Source organism: Alligator sinensis, unplaced genomic scaffold (assembly GCF_000455745.1).
Source record: "Alligator sinensis unplaced genomic scaffold, ASM45574v1 scaffold215_3, whole genome shotgun sequence".
In the NCBI taxonomy this organism is placed as follows: Eukaryota; Metazoa; Chordata; order Crocodylia; family Alligatoridae; genus Alligator; species Alligator sinensis.
In genome coordinates, this window is record NW_005842175.1 from 370,348 (window position 1) to 394,924 (window position 24,577).

Sequence of the window (24,577 nt, forward strand, 5' to 3'; positions counted from 1 at the left end):
CCGAGCACCCCTTGGGAATCCATTTCCTTCAGGTGCAGCAGGGCAACAATTCAAGGAGCAGTGGCCAGGAGGGGCGCTCTTACTGTACCAACCCAAGGGGGAGCACTTCCTGACAGCGGTGGGGGGAGATCTGTCAGCACCAGGGGCAGAGGTGGGGGGAATTATGCTGACCACTGGAGGGCAGGAGCAGTGCACAGGACGGGGAACAGAATCATCCCTGCCCCTGCTCCCTGCACTTGGGCAGCAGCTGCTACAGCTACTGCAGATAAGGGGCAGACTTGCTGTACAGGCAGTCCTCGACTTATGGCGTTTCGACTTATGGCGATTTGCATTTGTGGCACTCTGCCATTTATACCCATGTTATTACTTACGGCGCTGGATCCTTGCACTTAGGCACTACAGGGAAATTTACAATGAGAAAAAGAGGGCAGCAAAACAAACATCCCTGGATCAGTTTCTCAAAAGGCCATCAAGTGGCCCTAAGTCTCCCCAAAATCTCCCCAAAGAAGCCCTTCTGAATTCCATGACCCTGGTGAAGGCGTTCCTTCACCTTCTAATTAAACAGAATTTTATGTGATTAGTTACTGTATTGCCCTATTTAAATCGATTTATATATAGTACACTTTAGAAAGCTGTACACTGTATATCATTTAAAGTTGATTAAATATGGTGTTTATGGGCATTTCTATAAAAAGTTGGGCATCAGACCCTTGGTCAGGAACATAACACCCTATTATAATATTGTTTCTATGGGAAAAATCAGATTCGATTTAATTCATTTCGACTTACAGGGCCTTTTCCAGGAACAAAACCCGCTGTAAGTGCGAAGACTGCCTGTACTCCGATTCAGCAGCCCAGTGACATGGGCTTTTCAGGGGCTGCAGCTGAGGCCCATTTGCTCCCTTCCCCCCTCCCAGAGACACTATGGCACAGCCTTGCGGGGGGGCCCGGGGAGCACCGTCCACTTGCTTTGCTCGTCCCCCTCCCCCACAGACACACTATGGGACTTCCTTTGGCCGGGCTGTGCTTGCTGTGATAAAGACCTGTGGGAGGGGACCATGCTGGCTCCACCCCATAGTCTTTAGCTGGTAGTCTTTAGCTGGGGGGGGGGGAAGCAGGGCACCACCCGCAGGTACACTCCTGCTTCCTGGCGCTTGGCTGTACTCCTTCTCATTGTAGTTCAGGGCAGTGGAGGCAGATGTCACCCTGACATGAAATACTGGAGATGCTCTCCGCCTTACCATGGATACAGGGATGTTACCCAGCCCCCAAACCAGAGGACAGCAGTGGCAGTCAGTGAGCAGGCAGAAACACTAGGAACCAACTCAAGCCACCTGCTCCCAGATATGACTCCTCCTCAGCCAGCCTGCCTCTGGGCCACTCACAAGCTGGAAACAGCCCTCAAGGAGGAATGGAAGGCAAGTCCTCACCCCATACTGTAGCAGCTCATGGAGGATTTCCCACCCACAAGGCCACACACCTTCTGGTGCTACCTTTGCTTTAGCCCATGAAGCTCGGCCTCCTTGCCTGAGGGTTAGCTCACTTCCTCCCCTCAGGCCCATCAGTGCTGGACCCACCTTGGGGGACACCACCTTGATGAGCTCGTTGAGGAAGCGGAACTTGCCCACCTCATCATGGAAGCGCTTGCCACAGTTCTTCATGCAGGTCTCCAGCACCTGAGAGGGAAGGCAGAGGCCGAGCCCAAGTTGGGGGTCAGCACGCTGAGGAAACAAATCCACCCCCCACCCTAGCAGGAAATGCCTGCATGAGGTAGAGGAAAATCAGGCTCTGAACCCGGTCCAGGAACCCCTAGTTTGCCTGCTGTGGCCACCCCCACTTCTGATAAGACAGGAGGGAATCTCCTCCCCAAGCTTGCCATCACAGAGGGAGCAGAGGAAGCAACACGACTTGGGTACATGCCTGAAATGCAACAGACTGTGATAGGGGAGAAAGAGCTGGTGGAACTGTCACCGCCCAGCCCTACAAGGGCATACAGTGAATACAAACATAAGAGATGTCACAGTGTCATCAGACCACAGGTCCACATGGCCCAGTGTCCTCTCACAGTAATGAAGAGCGAATATTAAGAGAAACTGTATGCAGGGCCTGTCCAGACTAATCCATTGGCCGTCCCTCTGCCTCTACCGCTTCCAGTGCTCAGGAATCCCCAGCACATCCTGGGGGGTACGTGTCTCAGTCTGTGTCGTGGGGGAATCCATTAGACACACATAGAGCCTTCACCTAGTAGGGCAATGACCCAATGCCCAGAGATGTCAACAGAAAGACTCCCACAGACTTCAAAAGACTTTGGACCAGCCTCTGAGTCGGGTGAGGGAGCCCAGAGCAAGTCTGGGCTTTGTCCAACCCACAGAGGAACGCACTGGAGTCCTAAGCCCTTTCTCCCCAGGCAGCCCTGGGGCGCTCCCCCACCGCCCAGCCCTTCCAGTTTGGAGATCTTCCCTCTTACCGTCAGGGCCTGGATGGCTTCCCACTCCTGCGGGGATTGGATCTTGTGAGCTAGAAGCCGGGTAGCAAGTGGGGGGCTGGGAGGGAACAAAGCAAAGTGGTTATGGGAGAAGGGCTTTCCAGAAAGGGAACACTTTTTGCCCATGAATCCACGTGCCTTTTGCCCTGTCCCGCCCCCACCCCCCTAGTTTCTACAGCTCATGGCAACTTCATTAACACATCACTGGAGCTTCGCCAGCCCCACAGGAAAATTGATGCTTCTTCCAAACTCTCCAAGAGTCCTTTGCTGCAGCGTGAACGCGTCTGCCTCTGAGGTGGAGCCTACGTGACTGCACACGTGCATGAGCAAGATGCTACAGAGCCGCAAGGAGCAGAAAGAAGGGTGATCTCTGTGCTGGACTGGAGCAGAGGGCAGTGGCCTTCAGCAGCAAGAGGGTGGGGGAAAGAGCGCTGAAATAAATGCCGCTACTTGCTCAGGGATGGGCCAGCACTTCCTACCAGCTGCTGCTTCTCTCTGCTGTCCGGCCCTTGCCGCAGCACCTCCCCTGCCACACCCCCAACCCTGGCTTTACAGCCCAGAGAAACACTGCTCCACAGGCTGAAGAAGGGGGGATACTGGGACTGAGGGGCCAGTCAGTGCAGCAGGGCATGGCCATCCCATCACCGCAGGGACACGTCCAGGCCCGGGGAGCTCCTGCAGCCGCTGGGCCACAGGACACCCCTGCACCTCCACCGCACAGCTCCCAGGCCTGTAGTGCCGGCATCTCCCCGATGGCTCAGAGGCCTCGGCCTGGCACAGACGCAGGGATCCTTCAAGGCCCAGGTCTGCACAGGCATGTAGGTGCAGATGTGTGTATATATGTGTCTGCACCCACACACACGCAGGTGCATGCATGCCCACGGGCACGTATACAGACATGGGCGTGCAAGTGCGCGTGTACGCAGGTGGCAGTGCCCAGGCAGGTGCTCACCCATCCGGCTCCTTGTTGAGCTGCTGACAGAAGGCGTCGATGCCGTCCCAGTCCAGGCTCTTGTTCAGCGGGTTGGTGGCCTGGTCTGCGGGGGGGTGGGGAGGGGGGAGAAAGTCTCGTGAGCCCGAGGCGGGGCCATAGAGCGCGCCCGCCACCAACTAGAGAGCCGCCCCGAGCACCATAGAGCGCCGGAAGTTGGGCCGCAGGAAACGGCTAGAGCGTCGGCCGCTCTCCTGCGCCCTAGAGTGTCGCCGGAAAACCAGCGAGTTCAGCGGAAAGTTTCGCGGCTCGAAACTAGAGGCGCAACGGAAGAACCATAGAACCCACGCGCTCGCCCTAGAGCGCCGGAAATAGCGCCAAGGGAGGCCGACTTCCGGGGAAGACTTTTGATCCAGGTTTGGGGGGGGTGGCAAGGGGCTGGCTTTTCAATTGAGCCACTTCCGGTGACGAACGACTCAAGAGGAAAGGGCACTTCCGTCTCCAGACGTCCTTTAAGAGGGCGTTTAGGGTGCTGCTAGGCTCTCAGGTGCCACTGTCCCTACGCGCCCTAATAGAAACAGGCGGGGCGGGACTAGCCCAGCTTTCCCTGGCACATGACCTCGGGGGCGGTTAAAGGCCGCCGGCGCATGCGCAGGTCGGGCGGGGCGTTTGGGAGGGGATGTCGCGGATTGTGGCTGTTTAATGCGAGTCTCGCGAGAGTTCCAATGGGAATCGCTGGCGTCACTGTCCCTCTCTCGAGCGCTGCAGCCACAGGAACCGTTTCTTCGCTCCCTCCCCTGCGCTGCGTGTCTTCTGGGTGGCAGCGCCCATGTTACAGCGTCCCGAGGAAGGCAGCTGGCCAGTAGGACCCTGTAGCCCACGGATCCTCACCCAGGGGTGTCCTGAGGTCTTTTAAAGGGATCTGTCCAACACCAGCACTGCTGGGTGTGCACTGCAGTGATTCACAGCATAAGTAGAGGGCAGGGTAGAGTTGTATCTTTTGGAGACTAACCAAAGCAGACTAACCTTAAAGACTAATCAAAGATCGATCGATCGATCACAAACATGCTGCAGCTCACTTGATCAGATGCTGTGAAAAGACCAGCAGAAAGTGTCACTAGACAAGCCCAGAGATTTCCATATAGGAATCCGTCAAAGCTGTGCTGTGGGCTTTCGGAGTTCTCTGCAGCACTCAAAAAGTCAGTGAAAGCTCAGAGCTGCCGTATCTTGAGGGGTGCCCTAAGTCTAAAAATGCTGAGAGCCACTGCTGGAGCTGATGCCCTCTCACCTTCTCCCTTGGGCACCATAATGCCAGCTGGGTTGGTTTAGTGCTGGATATCCGCAGTGCTGCAGGTGTGAGCTGAACTAACCAAGAGGAAGGGAAGGCCTTTGAGTAATGCCAGCTTGGCGATGCCGAGCCAGTCTGTTACAGCATTAAAAGTTCACACCATCTACAGGGCTATAAAATGACATCTCCTGTAATATACGTGCATGGGACTGAGTCCCAGATGCTGCTGGAACCTTAAAGGAACATCCAATTGAAATCTAATCAGCGTAAAACAAGTTAGCATTAATTCCAAAGCCCAGCCTTGCCTGCAGCCCCCAGCAAACTGCCTCTCTGATTGCATTTCCCTCTTTTTCTAAACAGTTCTCTCCCCGTTGCAATAGTAAACCCACACGGATAGCAAGTTAAACTGACAATTGGTTGTAAAGCCAGCTGTCCACGAGGGGCTGTCAACTATGTAAAGAAAGCAGAATGAAAAGGGGATGGTTTTATTTTCCACTCCTACTTCAGCAAGGAGATTTCCTTGGCTTTCATTTTAGTACTTCGGGGTGTTACTTATAAACTCTTTAGATGATTGTTTTCTACCTTTTCTCTTTGAATCCTGTGTTCCTCATGCGTTTACTCTGTTGTACAGAGTGAGAGCTCTGTGTGGGACGTGACAATTAAAAAATTTAAATACCAGAATGTGAGCTACTTTTCCATCCCGTCTCCTCTTTTACAGTGGCTGGAAACACTGTTAAGCCAAAATCCTTTATTTTTTTTCTTTTAGTTTGGAACATTCTTTCTTCTTGTTTAAACAGCTGCTGGGGGGGGGGGGTGAGGGAGAAGGGGGGATCCTAAAAAAACTAAGATCTTTAGGTATTTAAATTCAATTTGTCCTCTTTCTCCTTACTGCTTCAGTAATCCAGCCTGGCTCTAATTATGACACTTAATAAGCATTGCTTGTCTTTTCTGTGCTCTAGTGGTCTTGGAGGGAACATTATGTGTTCTCCACACAGTTTTGTTTTTTTTAATTTAGTGCTAGTGAAAGGTGCCAATTTGACAACCTTGGAGACTGAAGTCCTCTACTTGGGGTGGAGCTGATACTGCACCGCATGGACAGGGGCCCTGCTGTCTCATATGCCCTGGCTGGAAGCCCCCTCTCCTGGCCCCTGCACACGCAGTGCAAAGACTTCCTTCTGTAGGGTCTATCAGTCATTCAGAGTCTAACCACAGAAATATTCATGGGAGCCCTTTTAGTGGCAAGCATGGGCAAAGTAGCTTGCCAAGTGCTTGTGGAACTGGGTGCAGAATTGTCAGAGATGGGAATGGCATGGCCAGATCTCAGTCTGTCTCACCTACTGCCCATCATAGGTTGTTCCCATGCTTGGTCAAACTGATCTCAGTGCCTCTAGCAGTGAAAAAAGACTTCTCTGTCTTGCTACTAAGAAATATTTCTTGATTTTGCACCTTAATTTTCCTTTTAATTTTACCCCTGGCTCCATTATATCTTGTGGGATCTTCTCCCTTGTTATGCGCCCCTCATAAAGCCTGTAGACATAGGCTTTGTCCTCCCTCCAGGTGTGTTCAGGTACACTATAACTTATTAAAATATTTATGAGCTGGTTTCCTCCAAGTTTTTTCCTTACACCTCTTCTTTTTCTGAAAGTCCATGACACCTTTATGGTACTGAGTCCTCCCAACACGAAACTCATCACTTAGTCACCTCAGAGAGCTATAGAGCACCTGTACCCTCTCCCTGCTCCATGTTGGGATGGTGAGCTTCTATGCTGCAGTATAGAGCTGAGCTACCCAAGTTAGCTCAGATACTAATAGCAGCCTAGCATCAGTGTCTGGGAGCTCAGTGTGAGGCTAATTCACCTGGTTTCTCAGCTCTGTGCAGTGGTAGCTAAACTTCTCCTGGTGCCTGAGCTATCTCACAGCTAGTGTGGGCATCTGCACGCCACTGCAGTGTGCGCTGCAGATGTACCCTGTGCAGGCAGCTCAAGTTTGCTGATACCGTTTCAATGTGTGCATCGCAGCATTTCAGGCATCTGTCTGACTTGCTATTTAACGCCTCTGGCTGTCTTTGAGCATTACTGCTTTTCTCAAGTGTCTCCTTTCCCATTAAAGCTCACGCTGGTTTATTCCTCCAAGACGCAGGTTTGTATTGTCCTGCTTGCAACACCTCTGCTCACATTTCTTGTCTCTTTCTGCCTTTATATTATTTTCCTGTCCTCACTAGTGCTTACAGCTCTGCCCAGTATAGTAGCACGTGCAAACTGAACTAGGGAAGACCAAATGAATCCAGACAGTACACTGACATTTGAGGCATCCCAGCGCATGCTTTCTCTTCTTTCCTCCAAACTTTCCTCCAAACTCAATGCAGTACAGTACCTATCCTCATTAGGTCTTTGGCTGCAGCTTGTAAAGTTCATTCTGTGGGACCCCGGCCATACTTAAAAATGAAGATAACTCAGTTACCTGTCAAGAAATGGAGCTAATCTCTTCAGACTTACAGTGGTGGTTTATGTGATGTTAGGGAAGAAAGACAAAATCCTGACTCCCTCCTCTCAGCCCATTTTTCCTAAGCAATCAGGACAGCTGTAACTTTCAGCCAATGCTGTTCTGGGCTAGAGCTGCTCTGCTGCTGAGGTGAAAAGCTCCATATCAGCATTCAGGACTTGTAGTAGAGATGATAGCTTTTATTAGACCAACAAGATTTTTGCAAAAAAAAATCTTGCATTAGCAAGTTTTACTAGAGCCTGTAAAACATTGGCTCTAATGGAATAGTATGATGACTTATTCTTTTTGGTTGCAGTTGTTAGAGAGAGGTGTGTCCCAACACACACACTTTAGAGGCCTCTGTGGCTTGGTCACCATGTAATTAGAGCAGTAGAAAGTTCATACTTCAGAGCTAAGGCTACTGCAGGGCCTGGTATATGCTTGGGCAGATCTTCCATGTTCTGTCCACCAGAGAGCAGTGGTGGAAGGCGGGAGATGCCAGCATTTATCACCCTTCTTGTACAGCTGAATTGCAACATGCTGAATTCAATATGTGGAATTCTCTCAGCTTCCTGCAGAGACCAGATGAAAAAGGGGCATCTTAGCTAAAAGCAATGATCTGCCTGTCTAATTCCTCTTGAATCAGTCAGTGCCCCCTCCCCCTGTGCTCTTTTAGTGTGGAATAGCGCGTGTGTGGGTGTGTATGTGCACCCTGTGCAGCATCACTGGTCACCATCTTGGTTGTGCCCTCTCAGGCTTCCCTCTGTGCTGTGCGCAGGGTTTCTGAAGTTAGTCCTTGGGGTAGACCCTTCTCCACTCAGGTTGGCTTTGCTTGGCAAAGCAGGATGCTGTCGGTGTTTCCCCTCCCCAGAGTCCGTATTGCGGCGTCTTTGTTCTTTCTGCTCGTTTGCTGACTTTTGCTGACTGCAGCAGGCAGTTCCTGGATTTTTGGCTGAGTTGCTTCTGCTACTTTCCCTTGACACTGGGCCAGCATCTCTTCTCCTGACATCACCTCTGTCCATGCATCATTTGGACTGGAGACCACACTGCTCCCTGACCTTGGCTGTCCCCTCGCTTTCGGAAAAGTTGTGTGTGCTTTGGCTGGATGTGTGTGCCTGTGTGTGTGTGCCCACATGTGTGTTGGGGAGTGATGTTACAGAGCCAGTGATGGATTCTTGGGAAGTTTCAGGTGCTTTCTGCTCTTGTCTAATGGGAGTTTCGGTTTTCTGTTAGTGTGCAGTGCTTCACTGGTGACCAATGTATAGAGCAGAGCATGCCCAAACTTGTTTTCTTTCACATCTTTCATTCTTAATTTCCTCTGCGTACTATAGCCTCTGCATACTACATCTGAAACCATACTACAGCCATGCTAGCTTGCAGTTAGTGTGTGACTAGGGCACTGGACTGGGGGTCAGGACACCTGGGTTTGAGCCCTGCCCTTCCAGCAACTTTGAGTGAGTCAGCTGTGCCTCTCAGTGCCTCAGTTTCACCCTCTGTTAAATGGGGATGATTGCAGTTCCTGGCTCAAGTTGCTTTGAAATCATGATGGATTAGAACTCTCTCAACTGATTTTTGTCATTGTTGAGTAACAAGTGGGCCAGAGAGACAGGGAAGCACGAAAGCAAATGCCATGGGCATTTGAAAGTGAGCATCAGCAGTTTCCTTGCTCCTGTGTACAAATCTTTCCATCAAGCCATGTATGCACTCAAGGCATGGCCTAGTGGCTTTAAAGGCACCTTTGCAGTGCTCTCCCTTAAGCCTGCCTCTCAGCCCTGTGTGTGAGGGAAAGTTTGGGCATAGGGGCTGCTTAGATTTGTCAGTATATGGAGTGAGCCCTATAGAGGGTAGTGCACTGGGCAGGTGCTTTAACAGGGGAGACCTCATCCTGTGAGAAATAGACCCAGTAGCAGGGTCAGGGGGCAGCATGCAAACCTGGTGAAAATCCAGCTCACAGATTCAGCCTGGGGACAGTTTAAGACTGCCTGAGAGGCAGGAATGGTTATGTTGGTAACGCAGAAATGAAATGAGGAGAGTAACAGTCTGGCTGGTCAAGGGAATCAGGGCCCAAATTTATTAGAGCTAAAGGAGTGTCCTCTGAAGGGCAGAAACCCTGTATAAAGGCAAGCCCTGATTCTGCAAGGTGAAGTTGGACTCAAGTCACCAAAGCATGCAGCAAGTGGTAAAGCAGGAGCCCTGGAGTGGAACAAATGCCTTGGCAGCAAAGCACCCACTGCAGATAGAAAATGCAATGGGAGGCTTTTGCAAAGGTAAATGGGGTCAGGGTTGAAAATCAGGAGGCTCCTGACAGGGTGGGGGCTGGTGCTCCTTAAGGGCCTTTAGCCCCACCAGCCAGGTACCTGTGAGGTTTCATGCTCATGCATTCAGGGTCAAACCAATGGTCAGGAAGGAGTTTTCCCCTATATCAGATCAGCTGGGTCCATTGGGAATTTTTTTGCGTTCCTTTTCTTTGGATCATCTGAGCCAGAGGGCTAGCAGGGCAGCTCTGTGCCTGATGCAGCCTTGATGCATGGGGTAGTGCCAGTTGTGATGGGGCCGATGGTGACAGCGTGGTCAGCCACCACTGCAGCAGTGGCTATTTTTGCAACCCACTCCCCCAAAGACAGCACCTGGGGTGGCTTCCCTGGTTGCCCTGCCTTCAGTTTTGCTGCTGATCTGAGCATAGATTACCCCACAAACACCCTGTCAATGGAGTGGCCCAAGGCGTTGGCAGTAGCTTTGTTTCCCATGCTCTTTAGCTGTGGCACATTGTAGGTCGTTTTTCATGGGATCTTTGAGTGAAGGACAGGAGTAGACATCCCTTGGACAAACGGTTGCCTGTAACCACAGTGTTCTGGGCTCCATAGCCCAGGAGGCCCCACTTGGGCCTATGATCCTTATGGCTTTCAGCTCTGCCACTGTCAGAAGGGGGAAGAAGTTATCAAAGAGAGTGGGGCAGCATCAGAGCAGTTGCGTCCATTGATTGTATTGATTGATGGTTATTTTTGCTTTGAGGAATGATGGGGAGAAGGGGGAGTTCCTATTGGGAGGGCATGTTTCCAGGAAATCAGAGATGTCTACTGCAGAGAAGACAGTCTCCAAGGCATGGACTATGGAACAGTGTGGGAAGCCTGAGACCAGCCAGTCCTCAGGCCTGGGTGGCATGTACATACATCGATGGGTTCTGGCAGTGGTAACATGTGGGAAAACAGAGCTTCAGGGAGGGATGTTCACTCCAGCACCTGTCCAGGGTGCTCAGAAAGTCAGCTGTCTGCAGCCTCCCTGTAAAAAGGGAGCTTAGGAATATGTTAGGAGTTCCCTCCAGATGCTCTTGGTGGTTGAATACAGAGTCACACACTGTCTCAGCTGTGTCTCCATTATAGGTTTAGCTGCTGGACATCTTGATTGGCAGTCCTTGGCTCCAGCTGGGAAGCCTACCCTGCTCACAAGCCTGGTTTGGCCTGCACTGCCCAAGGTTCCCTTAGTGTTGGGTTAAGTCAGGGGTATTAAACAGCAGGAAGAGGCTATGCCATGGCTGCCAGCTGTATCAGTCTTGGCTGCTTTGTGGTCCCTTGTCCTTCTAGTTACCACCTGCATTGCCCTTGCATGAGACAGTGGGGATCTGACCATGCACTGAAGGGGAGACAGCTCAGTAGTTGGAGAAGCAAGAGATGTGGGAGTTGGGGAGACAAAGAAAGCAAAGAAACCTGACAGGAGGCAGGGCCACCAAGCCATTGCTTCCCTCTGCCCACTGCCTTTGGAGAATTGAGCCATCCCTTCAGTTGCTGTCATGCAGCCTATGACACAAGGGTCTTGATTCCACCTGCCTTATGTTGCAGGCTCACTATGCATATGGGTGGGGGAGCGGGCCATTTAGTAGTGGGGAGGTGGTATGGGGGACTATCTTGAGTGACTCCAGGGCTGATCCCATTTCAGTTGATGCCCTCTGCCAGAGGGATAATCTGACCAATTAAAGAAATGATCATCAGGTGCAAACATTAGGCTGAATCTTCAGCCAGTGTTCATCACTGTAGCTCCACTGACTGTGGTAGGCTGTAGCACAGTGTTATTTCACCCCTGTGCGAGGTTTAACCCACAGTTGTCTCAGTTACAGTGTACTGCACTTATACGTGAAACTATTGTCTTCTGGATCTCAGACCACATATTTCCCACTGCCACCATCATCAGTATGCTATGACCCAGGAACCCTAGTTATAGGCCAGCAACAAGGTGTTGATCTGTGCCCCAAGCAGCAGACAGTGAGTAGCCCCTGAGCAAATGGTACCTTTCCCAACACCTTCACTCCCTTCAGCTTCTGCTTTGCTGCTTCCTCTACCTGGATCTCTCATTCAGAGAGCCCAAACTGGGGTTAAAGTGACTGGGGTGTGTGCTGAAGAGCAACACAGCTCCCCTTCCTCTGCCAACAGTAGTGGGAACAGCCCTTTCCTCCCCCTGATTTGGGTAAAAAACATTGCCCTCCAATACCCTGCTCTTTGTTTTGTGCAGTGTTCATTCTTTTTAAACACCATATTCTGTTACTGCAGCAAGGTCGTAGGCTGCTATTTGGCTCTGTGTCCAGATGAAATGGCTGAGAGTTTTAGTTATTATGTGGCTGGAACCGCAGGGAGGTGTCTCTCCATATGGTGTCTCAGAGCTGTTTAGGGAATATTCTCACCCTGGTACTAATGAGATGTAGTAGGTAATAGAGCTGTCCCTCAGGGATTATGTTGTAATAATGTGCTACGCTAGAGAACAGGTCTCCACTCGCTCTTGCTCGCTGTTGTACATGAGACAGTGATGCATGTCCTATCTTGACAGTAGAGATAAGCTATCTCTGCAGTGATGGGAACTGTCTTGTGTTTAGTGTCACCCTTCCCTTCACTGCTTTTATCAGATCTCCAGGCTTGCGAGTTTGTTCCCAGGTGAACAGCAATATGTTTTAGGCTGCTCCACTTGGGATTTGATAAAATTTGTCTGGCTCAATCTGTGCTCAGGCATTTAATGTGTAATACTCTTTGTACTCTTCCCTCCCCTCCCCTTCTTGGGAATGAGTGTTTTCCTTTTAGGAGCTTGAATGCAGTAGAAGCAAAGCATCCGCCTCAGCGTTCAGAGGGCTTGTAGTGGCTTCTTTCTCATAAGAAGCACTTGTAGCTGCAAGGCCAGATCCCGCCAAGGGCGTAGGATAGTTTCTACCAGTGCAAGAGTGACGTGGCAGAAAGTGTACTGGTGGGAGGAATACAAGGGCATGGACAGGTGACATATTTAAATCAGCGTAATCAGCATTTGCACTGGTGTAAACAAGGGTGGACCAGGTAAGTTCCCTGAATCTGGGGGAAAGGTTACCCTGGGAAATATCCCTAGTCCAAATGCACTGAAATAGGTGTTGTCTGTCTGATTTCAGTGCAAACAGGCCATTACCTACTGCCCCATCACCTGGCAGTGAGGCACTGGAATAGTAACCTAGTGTAAGCAGGCACTTCAGAAGACTCCATGGGCTGTTTTCCCTGGGTTACACTGGGATAAATGTGGCATCTGTCCATGCCCCAAAGCATCTTCGCTTCCCTTTCTACCAGAGGGCTGCCATGGAACAGCAACACCCAAGAAGCAAATGGCAATAGGCTCTTGGGCAGTGCTCCTGCTGATGGATTTGAAAGCTGTCCTGCCCTGGCAGAAACCCAGAGAGAGGCCAAGGCTGTTCCCAGGAGAGCAGTGGGGATGTAATTCACACCTCCCTGCACCACTTTCAGTGAATGCAGAGGTTGCTGCATGCCATCAAGGTCTCCCTCTGAGGTGCTCTAATGAGGTGGTTGTTTCTGGAGGGCTCCCCTGGTGTGTGCAGCACAGGCTCTGTTCTTTCCCCCATGGCTTGCTGTAAGAATCCATCCAGTCATTTAGTGCTGCTGTTTCACATGTGCATGTGCTGCATTGGCCTGAGTTTTTATTAGTTCTCTTTTATGTTTACAGTTCCCTCTTAAGAAGTCCGTTCCCCAGCACTAAGCCAGTCATTTGGGGATTTCAGCTCCCTGTTTTTAGCAGCCTTTATGTTCAGTTTCCATCTGGTTTGAGTTGTGCTGCTCCGTTCCGTAGGCAATGGCAGGGACTTTGTTCTCATTAATTTTGTAGCGGCATATGGTTTCCACTTGATGTCCCCTCCTGCAGTCCTAAGCCAACATTTAGGCCCAGATCTGGATGGGCGCTGAGTGCCTTCAGATTCTGTGGGAGCCAGTGGATGCTGAGGATGCTGGGTCCTTTGCAGAAAGCTCTCAGCACCTTGCAGGATCCAGCCCTTTGGACTTCAGTGATTTGATGACTTGGGAACAGACATTTTTTGCTCTCCCTCTTTCCAGCTCATGAGCTGTAACTTCTTGTGGCTTTTCTAAACTGGTTATTTCTACTTCATAAACTTCTGCTTTTTTTCCCCCCTCCCTCTCTCCCAGCTGATGAGCCATCCTTGGCATCTCTGTCATGTGCCTCAGACATCCAGTTTCTGCTTGTCTTAGAGATTGCACCGAGGCTTCCTATTCATTTGGCCTGCCTGATATTATTGCCGTCCTGGTATGATAAGTAGTCGGTGCTCTCAGCATTATCCCCCTAGTGCCTCTTCCTCTTAAGTACTTGGCTATTGGTCTTGGCTAAGTCTGGGGAAGTTTGACTGAGGTGTACTTGTATTTCTGCCTATACTGGAAACCCAGAGCCTGGAGAATCTCGCTTCTCTGCTCAGGATCACACTGATCACCACATATGGGGTCAAGAAGGAATTTCTCCTCTAGGTCAGGTTGGCGTGGGCTGCGGGGCATGTGCTTCCCTCTGTAGCATGGGGCGTTGTCATTTCCTTGGGATGTTCTATGTATATATTAACTAGCTACTTTCCTGTTGTTGTGGTGTCTGGGTATTGGCAGTGCCCTTGTCTCCCTGCCTTTTCCCTGTGCCATGTTATACAGTAAGGATTGGCAACCTACAGCCTGCGGGCTAGATCTGACCTGCGAGGAGATTTTATTCTGCCCACCAAACACACCAGAAACTGATGTTAGCATGAAAATGTATATATCCTGCCTAAGTTTTGCAGAAAAATGAGCTGTCTAGTGGTGGAATATCTAACTGCCCCCTCTGGCCCACCTTAGGCCCAAGCTGTGTTAATCCATCTCTCTGCTAGTGAAAGGTTGCTGGCTTCTGTTATGGGGTGTTCTTAGAGTTTCTGACACTGTTCCCTGTAGCCGTGGGTGATGGTTTGATGCAGTGCTTTTTGGGAGTTCTTGGGTTAATGATGGCTTTCAAACTCCAGCCCTGCCCTAGGTCCTTGGTTCATGCTCCTCCCTTCTCTTCTAACCTTTACTCTGCTCCAAGCCCTGGAACTAGTTGGTTTTCCCACAAGGTCTTAGCTTCTGCATTGGCCCCAGGTTCCCTCCTCTCTTCTCTGCTGCAAGTTCTGGTCCAAGGAAAGGACAGAGGAGTTGGATCTATTGGACACTTAAGAGGTCACTGAATGATGGCCTGCCAGCTTAGTGGCTGTAAGTCCCTTCAGTACTTCCTTCTAAACTCACAGGGCATGTACCCATGGCATCTGGAGAGACAAGTCGGGGTAGGCAGCTAGTAACACCATGTTCTCTGGGACTGTGCCCAGTTTGCTAAATGATCCACGTGATGACAACTCCACCTCTTCTCTTCAGGGACAGCTCCACAGCCCTGTGAATCTCACATCACCCTTCCTGACCAATTCTCCCTTTTCCCTGGCAGCTTCCACCCACCAGACCCATGTACCGGCTCTCCACTCTCCTTCTTACATCATTATCTGGCTCTGCTAAGCACGCTTTGCTCTTGTAATGCTCCCCTGGCAAGCTCTTGCTCCCTCCCTCATTAGTCAGCTGCCTGGGTTTGAGAGTTTAGTTAGGAATACAAGCTGGTTTTAGGGCAGAACCAACACCTCTGCAAAAGTATAGCTGTGCCTGGCTAGCCTGGCAGGGTATTTTTGTGACAGGGAGGGATGAAAGGGAATTTCAAATAATTTCAGAGGAAGATGACACCCAGGAGACAAGAGCATTGCCTGTAGCCTTTCTATGGTACCCTTGTATCTTCAAAGCTTTAAGTTCCCAGGGGATGATGAGGGCCATACAAGGACAATTAGAGTTTGATTTTCCAAGGGCTCAACACAGCTTCCACTACAATTGGTCAGGCCCAGGCCCCCCACTACAGCCCTGTGAGATAGGCAGGACATTCCTGCCCCATTTTTATGGTTGGGGAATCAGGCGTAGAAGCTATTTTCCCACCCTCGCAGAGGGGAATCACTGTCAGTGGCAGGAGAGCTGAGATTTTCCTGGTTTTCAGGCTTTGCTTAAACCATGTGGCCTCTTTGTTTGTATGGTATAATCGCCTGCTAAAGTCCTCCTTCAGAGACTGTCTAGGGCAGGCTTGTTCAGCTGGCAGCCCATGGGCCATATGTAGCCTGTGTGGGGTTAGGTTGCTGCTCCTGGGCTCCTGCCCAGCTGCTACTTCTCCTATTGCTCTGGCTGCAACAGCAGCTGGAGCCTCCAGACTTCCCCTCCCTCCTATGACTTTCACTGCTTGCCTCTATCCCAGGGACCAGGACAGTGCAGCATGGCACAGGGCAGCTGGAGGAGGGGAGGGGGAAACTGGGGCCACATGGTACAGCAGCTGGGGAGGTAAAGCCCATGTGGGTGTGGGGTATAGTGGTGGGGAGGTGGGGCATGGATGCATGGTACACTGTGGGTGGGGTGGGGTGGGGCGGGGCACCCACATGGTATACGGCCTGGCAGGGGCTGTGGCTCACCCTGGTGTGGCTTGTGGGCATGTGGCCCCCTGCTTGTGTGGCCCATGTGGTGTTTGGCCTCTGGCCACTTAGAAGTTGGACAACCTTGATCTAGGGCAATAAAAAGCTACTGGAAAGCAATGCCTGTTTGGTACGGAGCTGCCATTGTTTTATATGCTAGGAAATACTACTGTGCTGAATGGCTGTTATTCCAAGCAGGAGTGACTTTTCTCTCCTGCTCTTTGTCTTGCATGGAGAGTTGGGTCTGCTTGACACACAATACTCCCATTATATTTATTCTTGGCTGCTACTTCTTTGCTACAAGCTAGTTAGTAGACCAGCTGTCTTAGGGCTGATGGTCTACACATCATGGGGTTGATGCCACCATAGCTGTACCTGTATTGTTATTGGCAGAGGCCCCTAGTGGAGACACCATGTTTGGCAGCAGAAAGGGATTTTCTGCTGCCGTAGCTGTACCATCTCTTCAGACAACACTAGCTACGCTACCAGAAGCCCTTTCCTGCCAGCTTAGCTGCATCCAGACTATTGGGAGTTTTGCCAGTCTAGGTACATCAGCTAGGGGGAATGGTTTTTCCTTCCACCTCGCTGACTTAGTTAAGTTCAGAAAACATTGTAGGATGGACCAGACCTTAGGGAAGCAGCAGTGTTGGTGAGCCTGTCCCTCAGACCTAGTCCTTAGCAGAGTGCTAGGGGTGGCATGTGTGCACATGCACATGCACATGCACACACACACACACACACACACACATGCGCCTGCTTTCTCTCAGTAAGAAAACAAAATACCTTTGGCATTGTCCATCTCTTATTGACCTCATAGGTCAATCATCTCTCCCCTATTTTAAATGGGCTCTGGCATCACTGAGGGCTCAAGGATCAGAGAGAGTGCCTTGACTTGGCAGGACCCAGCTCTCTGCCCATTTTCTAAAACTACTGGATGCCACACACATGGTTGTGGTTGTGATGTCGACAGCCCAAATGACCCTGACAGTTGTGACCGTACCAAGAAGCATGAGATTTTGCATGCCCTGCTGAGCGCCTCAGAGACCTCCCTGACCCTGGAGGTGCGGCAGGATTGGTGGGTAGGGCTGCGAACCTCAGTGTCGTGACCCAGGTCTGATATGGTAAGCACAGTCCCTGCATTCCTATTCAGAAATGACATTTGTCTTCCTTTACTCTCCTGAGTTATTGTTTGGTGCTGCCAGGCGCTGTGAATCTGCTGCCCTTTCTCACCCTGCAGGTGGCTGCATTTCAGTGACACGATTCCCTTACATGCTTTGTGAGCTCGTTGGGATAAAAGGAGCTATAAACGTAAGCTGGCATTATTAGTATTCTATTAACTCCCAGAATCTCCTCCGTATCAGCCTCCACCCCTCCAAAGAGAGTCCTGGTTTAGGTGCACTCAAATCCTGTTTAAGGCCTGTTTTGTCCCCAGTGGGCATACACCCTTGACAGGTAGCCCCTTCTGGCCATGATAAGACCTACAGCTACAAAGCATGAATGCTGTGTGTGCATAGAATCATAGAAAGCTAGGGTTGGAAGGGACCTCAGGAGGTCATCTAGTTCAACCGCTGCTCAAAGCAGGACCATCCCCAAGCAGATCATTCCATCCAAAGCTGTGTCTAGCTGGGTCCTGAAAACCTCCAACACTGTCTCAGTAAAACACGCAAGTCAGCCTTCAGGCACCTGAGGAAATGGGTGTTGGAATCATAACATCCCCTGCTAATGGTGGATGATTCCTTCCAAGTCTGCAACCCCACCCAGGTGCAGGATGGTCACACACACACACACGCATGCACGCACGCATGTGCACGTGCGACTGGTGCCTCCTGAATCCGGGGGGGGCACCTGCAGAAGCCGCCAATGGTGGTGGCCCTGTTGGGGGAGGGGGGACACTAGCCCTACCGACAGCATGAGTGTCGGCCGTCGGGGGGGCACTGGCCCCACCGGGGGGCACGTTCACCCCCCTGCACCCCGACCAATCACCTGTGCGCACACGTGCGCGCACATACACACACACACGCACGCACACGCACGCACGCTCTCACTCCCTGGTGCCTGGGGAGAGCTTGTTTACACTTAACCCTCCCACCCACATTGCCTTCCATCAGGGAGAGGCTTTGTTTAACAGAAAAGGGGCATTGCCCTGTGGAGGCTCCTCTGGGGATACCAAGATACAGGTCCCCAGGTTTATGGGCAGTCTGCACTGTTGTATCCCTGCTTTGGGTAGATGCCCAACATGGGGGAAGGGACTGCAGCCAAGGCTCTGCTGGAACAGGGTATCAGGATATTCTCCAGAAGCTCTCACCTGGTCTCCTTCTTCCCCCCCATACACCCTTCTTCTCCTTTCCTGCTCTCTGCTCAGACCCTCTTCCTCCTTTGCAAGTGCCCTCAGGCAGACTTTCTTCTCTGTGACTCATCTTCAGAATCACTGAAACCACCTGAACAAGATTACCACTTGCTGCACTTTCTTCTCAGAGAAAGAAATCTACCCTGCTTTCAACTTTCTTCTCAGGACAGAAGCTTGACCCTGAAACAACATAATTGCCATCTCTATGCCAGAGACTGTGCCTTGTACCATACTTCTCACATGCTAGTCAGCAACTTGGACACGCTGTGCTCTAGAGAGCTACCTAATGCTGTCTACCAAATGCTGCAGAGGCCTCACTGCCTCACTGCTGCAATGAGCTTTGCAGGTGCTGAGGCTAGTGTGGAGCCCAAGAGGGTAGGCAATATGCCACACATGGCTTGTGGCTAGCTTGGCCCTTGGTGCAGGACAGGGATGCTGGGATTTACACCAGAGTTGCAACAACCTCTCTAGACTAAGAGGTCCCAAAGTGTGATGTGCAAAGCCCTTTAAGGCAGCCTGCCACCCAGGACTGCTCCTCTGTAAAGGACCTTCATGGGCACAACTTTGGAAACCCCTGTCCTAGACAAGCAGGGGCCGACCTTTTTGCCAGGCATTCCAGAAACTAGCCCCAAAGTCTCCCCAAGCGCTACCCTTTCCTTACCCGATCTGCTCTGTTTTCTGCTTCCTGCCCCTTCTGCCACTGTGCTGCCTGTCCCCTTCCCAGTATGCTACCTGTCACACACACAAGCTGCCTGTGACACTCGTGGCATGCGTTGGCCACCCCTGCCCTATCATCATGCCAAATGGCTAGCTGGGGTGATGAAATACCCCAGCACCTCCCACCCAGATGTCATTTTGTTCCAGGGATGCACAACTGGATACACTGGCTGTGTTGGAGAGGCCTTTCATTCTGTGGGGGCATTCCCTGGGCCTATGCAGCAGGAAGGAATTCCCCCACAGTGACCCTAGGCATACTCCTGCTCTAATGCCACACAGAAGATTGGTATCACCACTGAGACTTGAACTGAGAAACCCCTGGTTCCCTGCCTGGGGCTCACAGCATATGGCACTCCTTCAGGTTTGTGCTGAGACATATTGCAAGTCCCTCAGATACGCATAGCTCTGTTCACATCAGTAAGGTCATTCATGTGAGTAACTGTTCACTAGGTGTTATTGGCCAGGCTGCTTGTTCTTCAATACACAGAAAAGCTGAGTTAATGGGGAATTTGTCTGGGGAGGAGGACTCCATGACTTCCCTCTTGACCCAGCAGGGTTTCAAGTTTGGACTTCTCCCATGTGGCTCTTGAGGGAGTTCAGCACAAAGCATTTAATTAATAGGCTGCACTTGGAATACAGTCAGTGCCCCTGTCACTGACGCCCAAGCCAAAGCAAACTCTGGCCTCCTCCCCAGAGGAAGAGGCAGCAGGTAAACCCTTCATGGGGTCCCTACACTTGGCAGATCTGGCCATGATGTTCCCATGGGGGTGTGCTGAGTGAGAAGGGCTATTTGCACAAAGCCATTCCTCTGATCAGTATGGCCTTCCAGGGGGGTGAAGCTTCACCAGCAGAGGATGCTGACCCCTGATGCATTATGACTGTCCCAGTCACTTGTCTGTGTTGCTTTGTTATTTTAGCCTGTGGTTCCCCGTTACACTGCTGAGCCTGTATTTCAGCCCAAAGCATGTCCCCGCATTTAACTAACAAGTGCCTTGCATTCCTGTTCCTATTACTCTGCTTCCTTTGGCTTTTACACACCTGTCATGCTCCTAACTCTACAGCTTCCTTGCAGATCTCTCCTCTGTCTCTCATACGTACTGCTTTCGCTTCTGAACAGCCCCACACTCCATCTGGCTACAAACTCAAGAGACAAAACCCATCACTCCTCCTGGCACATGAGTGGTATGGTAGAGTGCTTGTTCCTTGTTAGGATCTCTTTTTCTCCATCTTTCCCAGTTTGCCTGCAGTGAGGTGGAGGGGAAGCTATTCTGGTGCCTAGGATGCTGGTCTGGGATGTGGGTAGACCTAGCTTCAAATCCTTGCTCTGGCCCAGGCTTCTTGTATGACCTTGATCATGTCATTTAGTCTCTCAGTGCTCTGGATGTAAAATGGGGGTGGTGGTTGTACCCCCTGCCTCACAGGGGTGTGGTGAGAGTAAAGATGTTGGAGATCCTAGATCTAGTGGGATGCTGAGTGTTTCCTGTAAGAACACAGGGTAGGGGGTGACCGCTCAGCTCCTACACTTCTTGGCAGTAACACACTCCTGCCACAGATGTGCCTAGGCCAGTGTCTCTTGCCTTTCATAGTGGTGCCCAGCCTGCCTCTTGCCAACAGCAGCATGATAAGAAATGCATCCGGTTCAGTCCTCAACACTAGCACCCTGTACCTTAAACCTCATGCTAAACTAGAAAAACTTTTCAATTACTGCTATGGTAGCCTCGGCCCTTTGTGTTGGTTGAGAGAAGAGAGAATTTGCTAACCCTCATGGCCTTTCAGCCCCTCCCTCATCGCAAACACCTCCTATGGTAAAGCATTCATCATCAGTGCTAGCAGCTGTGCCTGTAGCACAGCAAAATGCGGCCCACCAGGCCATTCTATCCGGCCTGTGGGGCTTTTAAAAAATTTAGAAAATTAGTATTTATCTGCCCCTGGCTGCTTGTCTTGCGGCCCTCGATGGCTTGCCAAAACTCAGTAAGCGCCCCTCCGCCTGAAATAATTGCCCACCCCTGCAGTAGCTTGTATGCTTTTGTAGCAGGGCAGATACCCTCCCTTCTCCTCAGCACCCAGCCACTCTGAAGTGACAGGTAGAGGGAGGCTTTTCTAGGGTAACTTCTGTCTCTCAGCACTTGTGACCACATTTTGGAAACCCCCCACCATCTCTCACACCCTCTCTGATGGATCTTGGTAAAACAATCCCTCTGCACCTGGACAATATCTGTTCCCACCATGTAGCTGTTGCCTGGGGAAGGGGAGGGATGAGATCTGCCAGGGCAATCCTCCTTTACAGGAGAGGAGCAGGTGGGACAACTTTTGCTGTGGAGTGAAAGAAGAGGGAAGGAGTAGTAATAGAGATGGCCCCTTTGTGATGGTCCCTCAGGATCAGTGCAGGGGGGGCTTCTGCTCCAGGTCTGTGGCTAGGGTAACCCTCTGTGAGGGCTGATTTCCTGCTCGGTGAAGGCTGATTTCCGAACCCTCTGGCCCAGGGCAGGGTATTGATTCAGTCTTTTGTATTCTCTAGTGAAGAAGAGTCAATTATGGTTTGAATCAGAGTCACGTGGTGTGTTAATGTGTAACGCTTGGGGAAGCTGAGGTCTGTGATCCCCTGGGTGAGGCATATTCTGGACTGCCAGCATTTCCAGGCTGTATCTTGCCTCCCCACCGAAGAAGATGTCTGTAAGGAGTGCCACATCTCCCCTCTGTCAGGCACTTAGCGCTTTCCTCTCCTCACTCATGGCCTCTCTCTCTTGCCTGTTCTGCTCTCAAGTTTTCTCTGCCTTCTCTCATGCCTTTTCTCACTTATTTATTCACTCCTTGCCCAGAACTACTGTGTTCCCTTGCCCAAGCAAGGACCCGAGGCACAGCTATGTTGGTGTGCAGGGGGCAAGGCCACGAGGTGGCACCTGGGAAGGATGTGAGCCCTCTCCCAGCTAGTGTCACAGGCCAAGATGGACCTCCTGAACCTCAGTCCTGGTGGATTCCCTTTCACGATGGGGAACAGTGGCTGTCTCAAGGAGTCTCATGAGATTTGCTCTCTCTGCCACAGGAGAAGTTTGAAATTGTCAACCTGGATGTGAAGCCTGGGGAGGTCCTGAAGGTGAAGGGCAAGATCTTTGATGACACTGACAGGTGAGCACAAGGTGGCTGTGTCAGATGAGTAGGGCTTGTGGTGGCAGGAGTGGGGCAGTGCCCTGATTTCCCTGTGTGGAGGGAGTGCCTACTATTTGGGGAATTAAGCCTTAGGTCTTTCTGATGCTTGTCAGGGCTCCCATTCCCATAGGATGTGGGGGCCACCCTCATCTCTTTCTTAGGTGGGGAATAGAGCCACAGAGAGGGTAATATAGCTGTTGTTGTATCACACATGGGGTCTTGGGCAGAACTGGGAATTAAACCCACATTTTCTGAGTCTCAGTCTGGTGCTGGATCTGCCCAGCTGGCTTTCCTCCCTTGAAAGTCTTGCTCGGACCAAAGCTGAAAGGGTGTGTCCCCATCCCTGGCCATGGAGGACACAGCATGAGGGGTGGGTACAATGAGATCCACCCCTCTCCTCTTGAGGGGGGTGCTAGTTGAGCAGCCCCTGCAAACCCTCTTGGGGCTGTTTCTAATTTCCCTCTCCCACAGATTTGAAATTAACATTGGCAAAAGTTCCGGTGACTTGGGGCTGCATTTCAACCCTCGCTTCGACGAATCTGTCATTGTCTGCAACTCCAGATGCTCTAACAACTGGCAGGAGGAGCACCGTGAGGGCCACATGCCGTTCTCCAGGGGCTCGGAAGTCAAGGTGAGAGTGCAGATGGGACCTAGATGTAGGAGCAGTGGCTGGGCATGCAACTCCACTTCTGTATCCCACTTCTGCGCAGCCCAGCTGGCACCTTCAGGGGCAGTTTCTCTGTGCCAACATCCCCCACAACCCTCCTCCTAAGCTCCTTTCCTGCTCAGAGTCCCAGTTCCCACAGGCCTTGCTCTTTCTCCACTGGATGCCTCTGTCTCTGTCCACACTGGGGGGCTCCCTCTGGAATCTGGCCTGTGACCTGCCCTGGGGTCCCTGGTGCCCTGTGCCATTGCTCTGCAGGTGATCACATCTCTGGAGGGAGAGGTGCAAGTCTTGGAGCATACACCTTGTTCCTCCCACTCAGCTACCACCAGCTTTCTGTCCTGCCCCACAAACCTTATCTGTCTCTAACTTCCCTCTACTAATTCCTTCTCCTGCAGCAGGCACTCTCCTTTTAGAATGTGTGCATGTTAGCCATAATCATGTTACTTCTTGGCTTAGAAATGGTTTTCATGTGTTGCCCTCAGTGCTTTGTCTGGGTCAAGGAGAAGGTTGAGGATTGAAGTGGCATGTTAGTTTGCCAATGTTAGTTCTTTATTGCTCTATAAATAATTAACTGGTCCTCTCAGGCTGCGTGTATGGCTCTGGATGCAATTTCCTTATTGTTGCTATTCCCAGGACAGGTCCTATGGGGTCTGTACCAATGGGAAAGCTGGTAGAGAAAAGGTTCAGTGGGGTGCCCTGCTCCTCTCAAACAGGTCAAAGCAAAACAGTGTTTAGAAACAGAGGTGGCCACTGGACTGTGGTCTACACTAGGCTCCTAACACTGGCACCCTCCAGAGCAGCTGACCCTATCTTAACAACAGTGGAGAGATGTTGTTCTTGGATTCCTAGTAAAGACAAGAGCTCATCTTCCATACACAATCTAGTCCCTCCATCCCCATCCCCGCAAGATGATAGGGGACTTCAGCTCCCAGCATCTTGGTGAAGGCTACTAGGGTTGGGTCCATTGTGCCTTTGCCCTGGGGACTGGTCCGTGATGTCTGCATCCAGTTGTTGGATGGTGGTGCTAATCACTCTCCCACTTCCTGGCCTTTCCCCTGTTCCTTTTATCTTTTCACAGATTCTCATCTACTTTATGGGAGACAAGTTCCAGGTGAAGCTGCCAGGTGGGCATGAGCTGGAGTTCCCCAACCGACACAGTTACGACAAGATTTCCTACCTGAGTGTGAAGGGTGGGTTCAGGGTCACCTCCTTCAAACAAGATTGATGGGTGGCATGGTCCTGCTCTAATAAATGTCCCTTTTGAGAAATCATCACTTCCTAACCACTCTGGGTCCTGTGAAGTTCTTAATTCTGACATCTAGGCACCTGAGGAGAGGATGTGGGTGCATATACTTGGCTGGATTCCTGGGTTTTACGGTGAGCACCCCAAAGTGGGCCCCCTTAGTCTTGGGGCAGAAGCAGATGTCCTCTTCTGTGGGTAAGACATCTCCTCTAGGCACAGGGGGATGTAATTAGCAGAGCGGGATGGAGATGTTTCCAGCCTTGGCACCCCAAGAGAGCACCTTGCTGGGGTGCACTGGTAGGGAGCAGAGTTCTTAGGCCTGAGAGTGCGGTGGAGGGAAATGGATCTCTCATAGTGCAAGGGTACACTTCCACCTGGCAGAGGTGAACTGATGGCACAGTGCAAGGGAAAGTGCCAGGGCTGAGGTTGGTGGGAGGGTGGCCAATATGTCTGGTACCAGCAGAAAGCCCCTGCCCTTTGTTGGGAGTC

General features: G+C 51.2%; 2 protein-coding genes across 7 annotated transcripts in view; one reads left to right on the plus strand and one right to left on the minus strand.

The window, feature by feature from the left end:
- The window catches only part of GGA1 (golgi associated, gamma adaptin ear containing, ARF binding protein 1), a 13,874-nt gene extending 10,311 nt beyond the window's left edge, over nt 1-3,563 (minus strand). The window contains exons 1-3 of the mRNA XM_025206853.1: nt 3,438-3,563; nt 2,468-2,543; nt 1,578-1,676 (exon numbers count right to left, since the gene is read on the minus strand). Coding sequence (XP_025062638.1) covers nt 1,578-1,661 — 84 coding nt within the window. The 5' untranslated portion in view covers nt 1,662-1,676; nt 2,468-2,543; nt 3,438-3,563. The remainder of the gene's footprint in view (nt 1-1,577; nt 1,677-2,467; nt 2,544-3,437) is intronic.
- Nucleotides 3,564-3,572: 9 nt separating this feature from the next.
- Nucleotides 3,573-24,522, plus strand: LGALS2 (galectin 2). Of its 6 annotated transcripts, none has more exons than XM_025206901.1 (5): nt 3,573-3,963; nt 17,205-17,275; nt 22,075-22,157; nt 22,650-22,809; nt 23,924-24,522. In XM_025206901.1, the coding sequence occupies exons 2-5, from the start codon at nt 17,237-17,239 to the stop codon at nt 24,068-24,070; spliced, it is 429 nt and encodes a 142-aa protein (XP_025062686.1). In that variant the 5' UTR covers nt 3,573-3,963; nt 17,205-17,236; the 3' UTR covers nt 24,071-24,522. The 6 variants fall into 6 exon arrangements, with proteins under 6 accessions (XP_025062686.1, XP_006026022.1, XP_025062683.1 ...); XM_025206898.1 differs by lacking the exon at nt 3,573-3,963 and adding an exon at nt 7,474-17,088; XM_025206899.1 differs by lacking the exon at nt 3,573-3,963 and adding an exon at nt 7,474-12,494.
- The last annotated feature ends 55 nt before the right edge of the window (nt 24,523-24,577 follow it).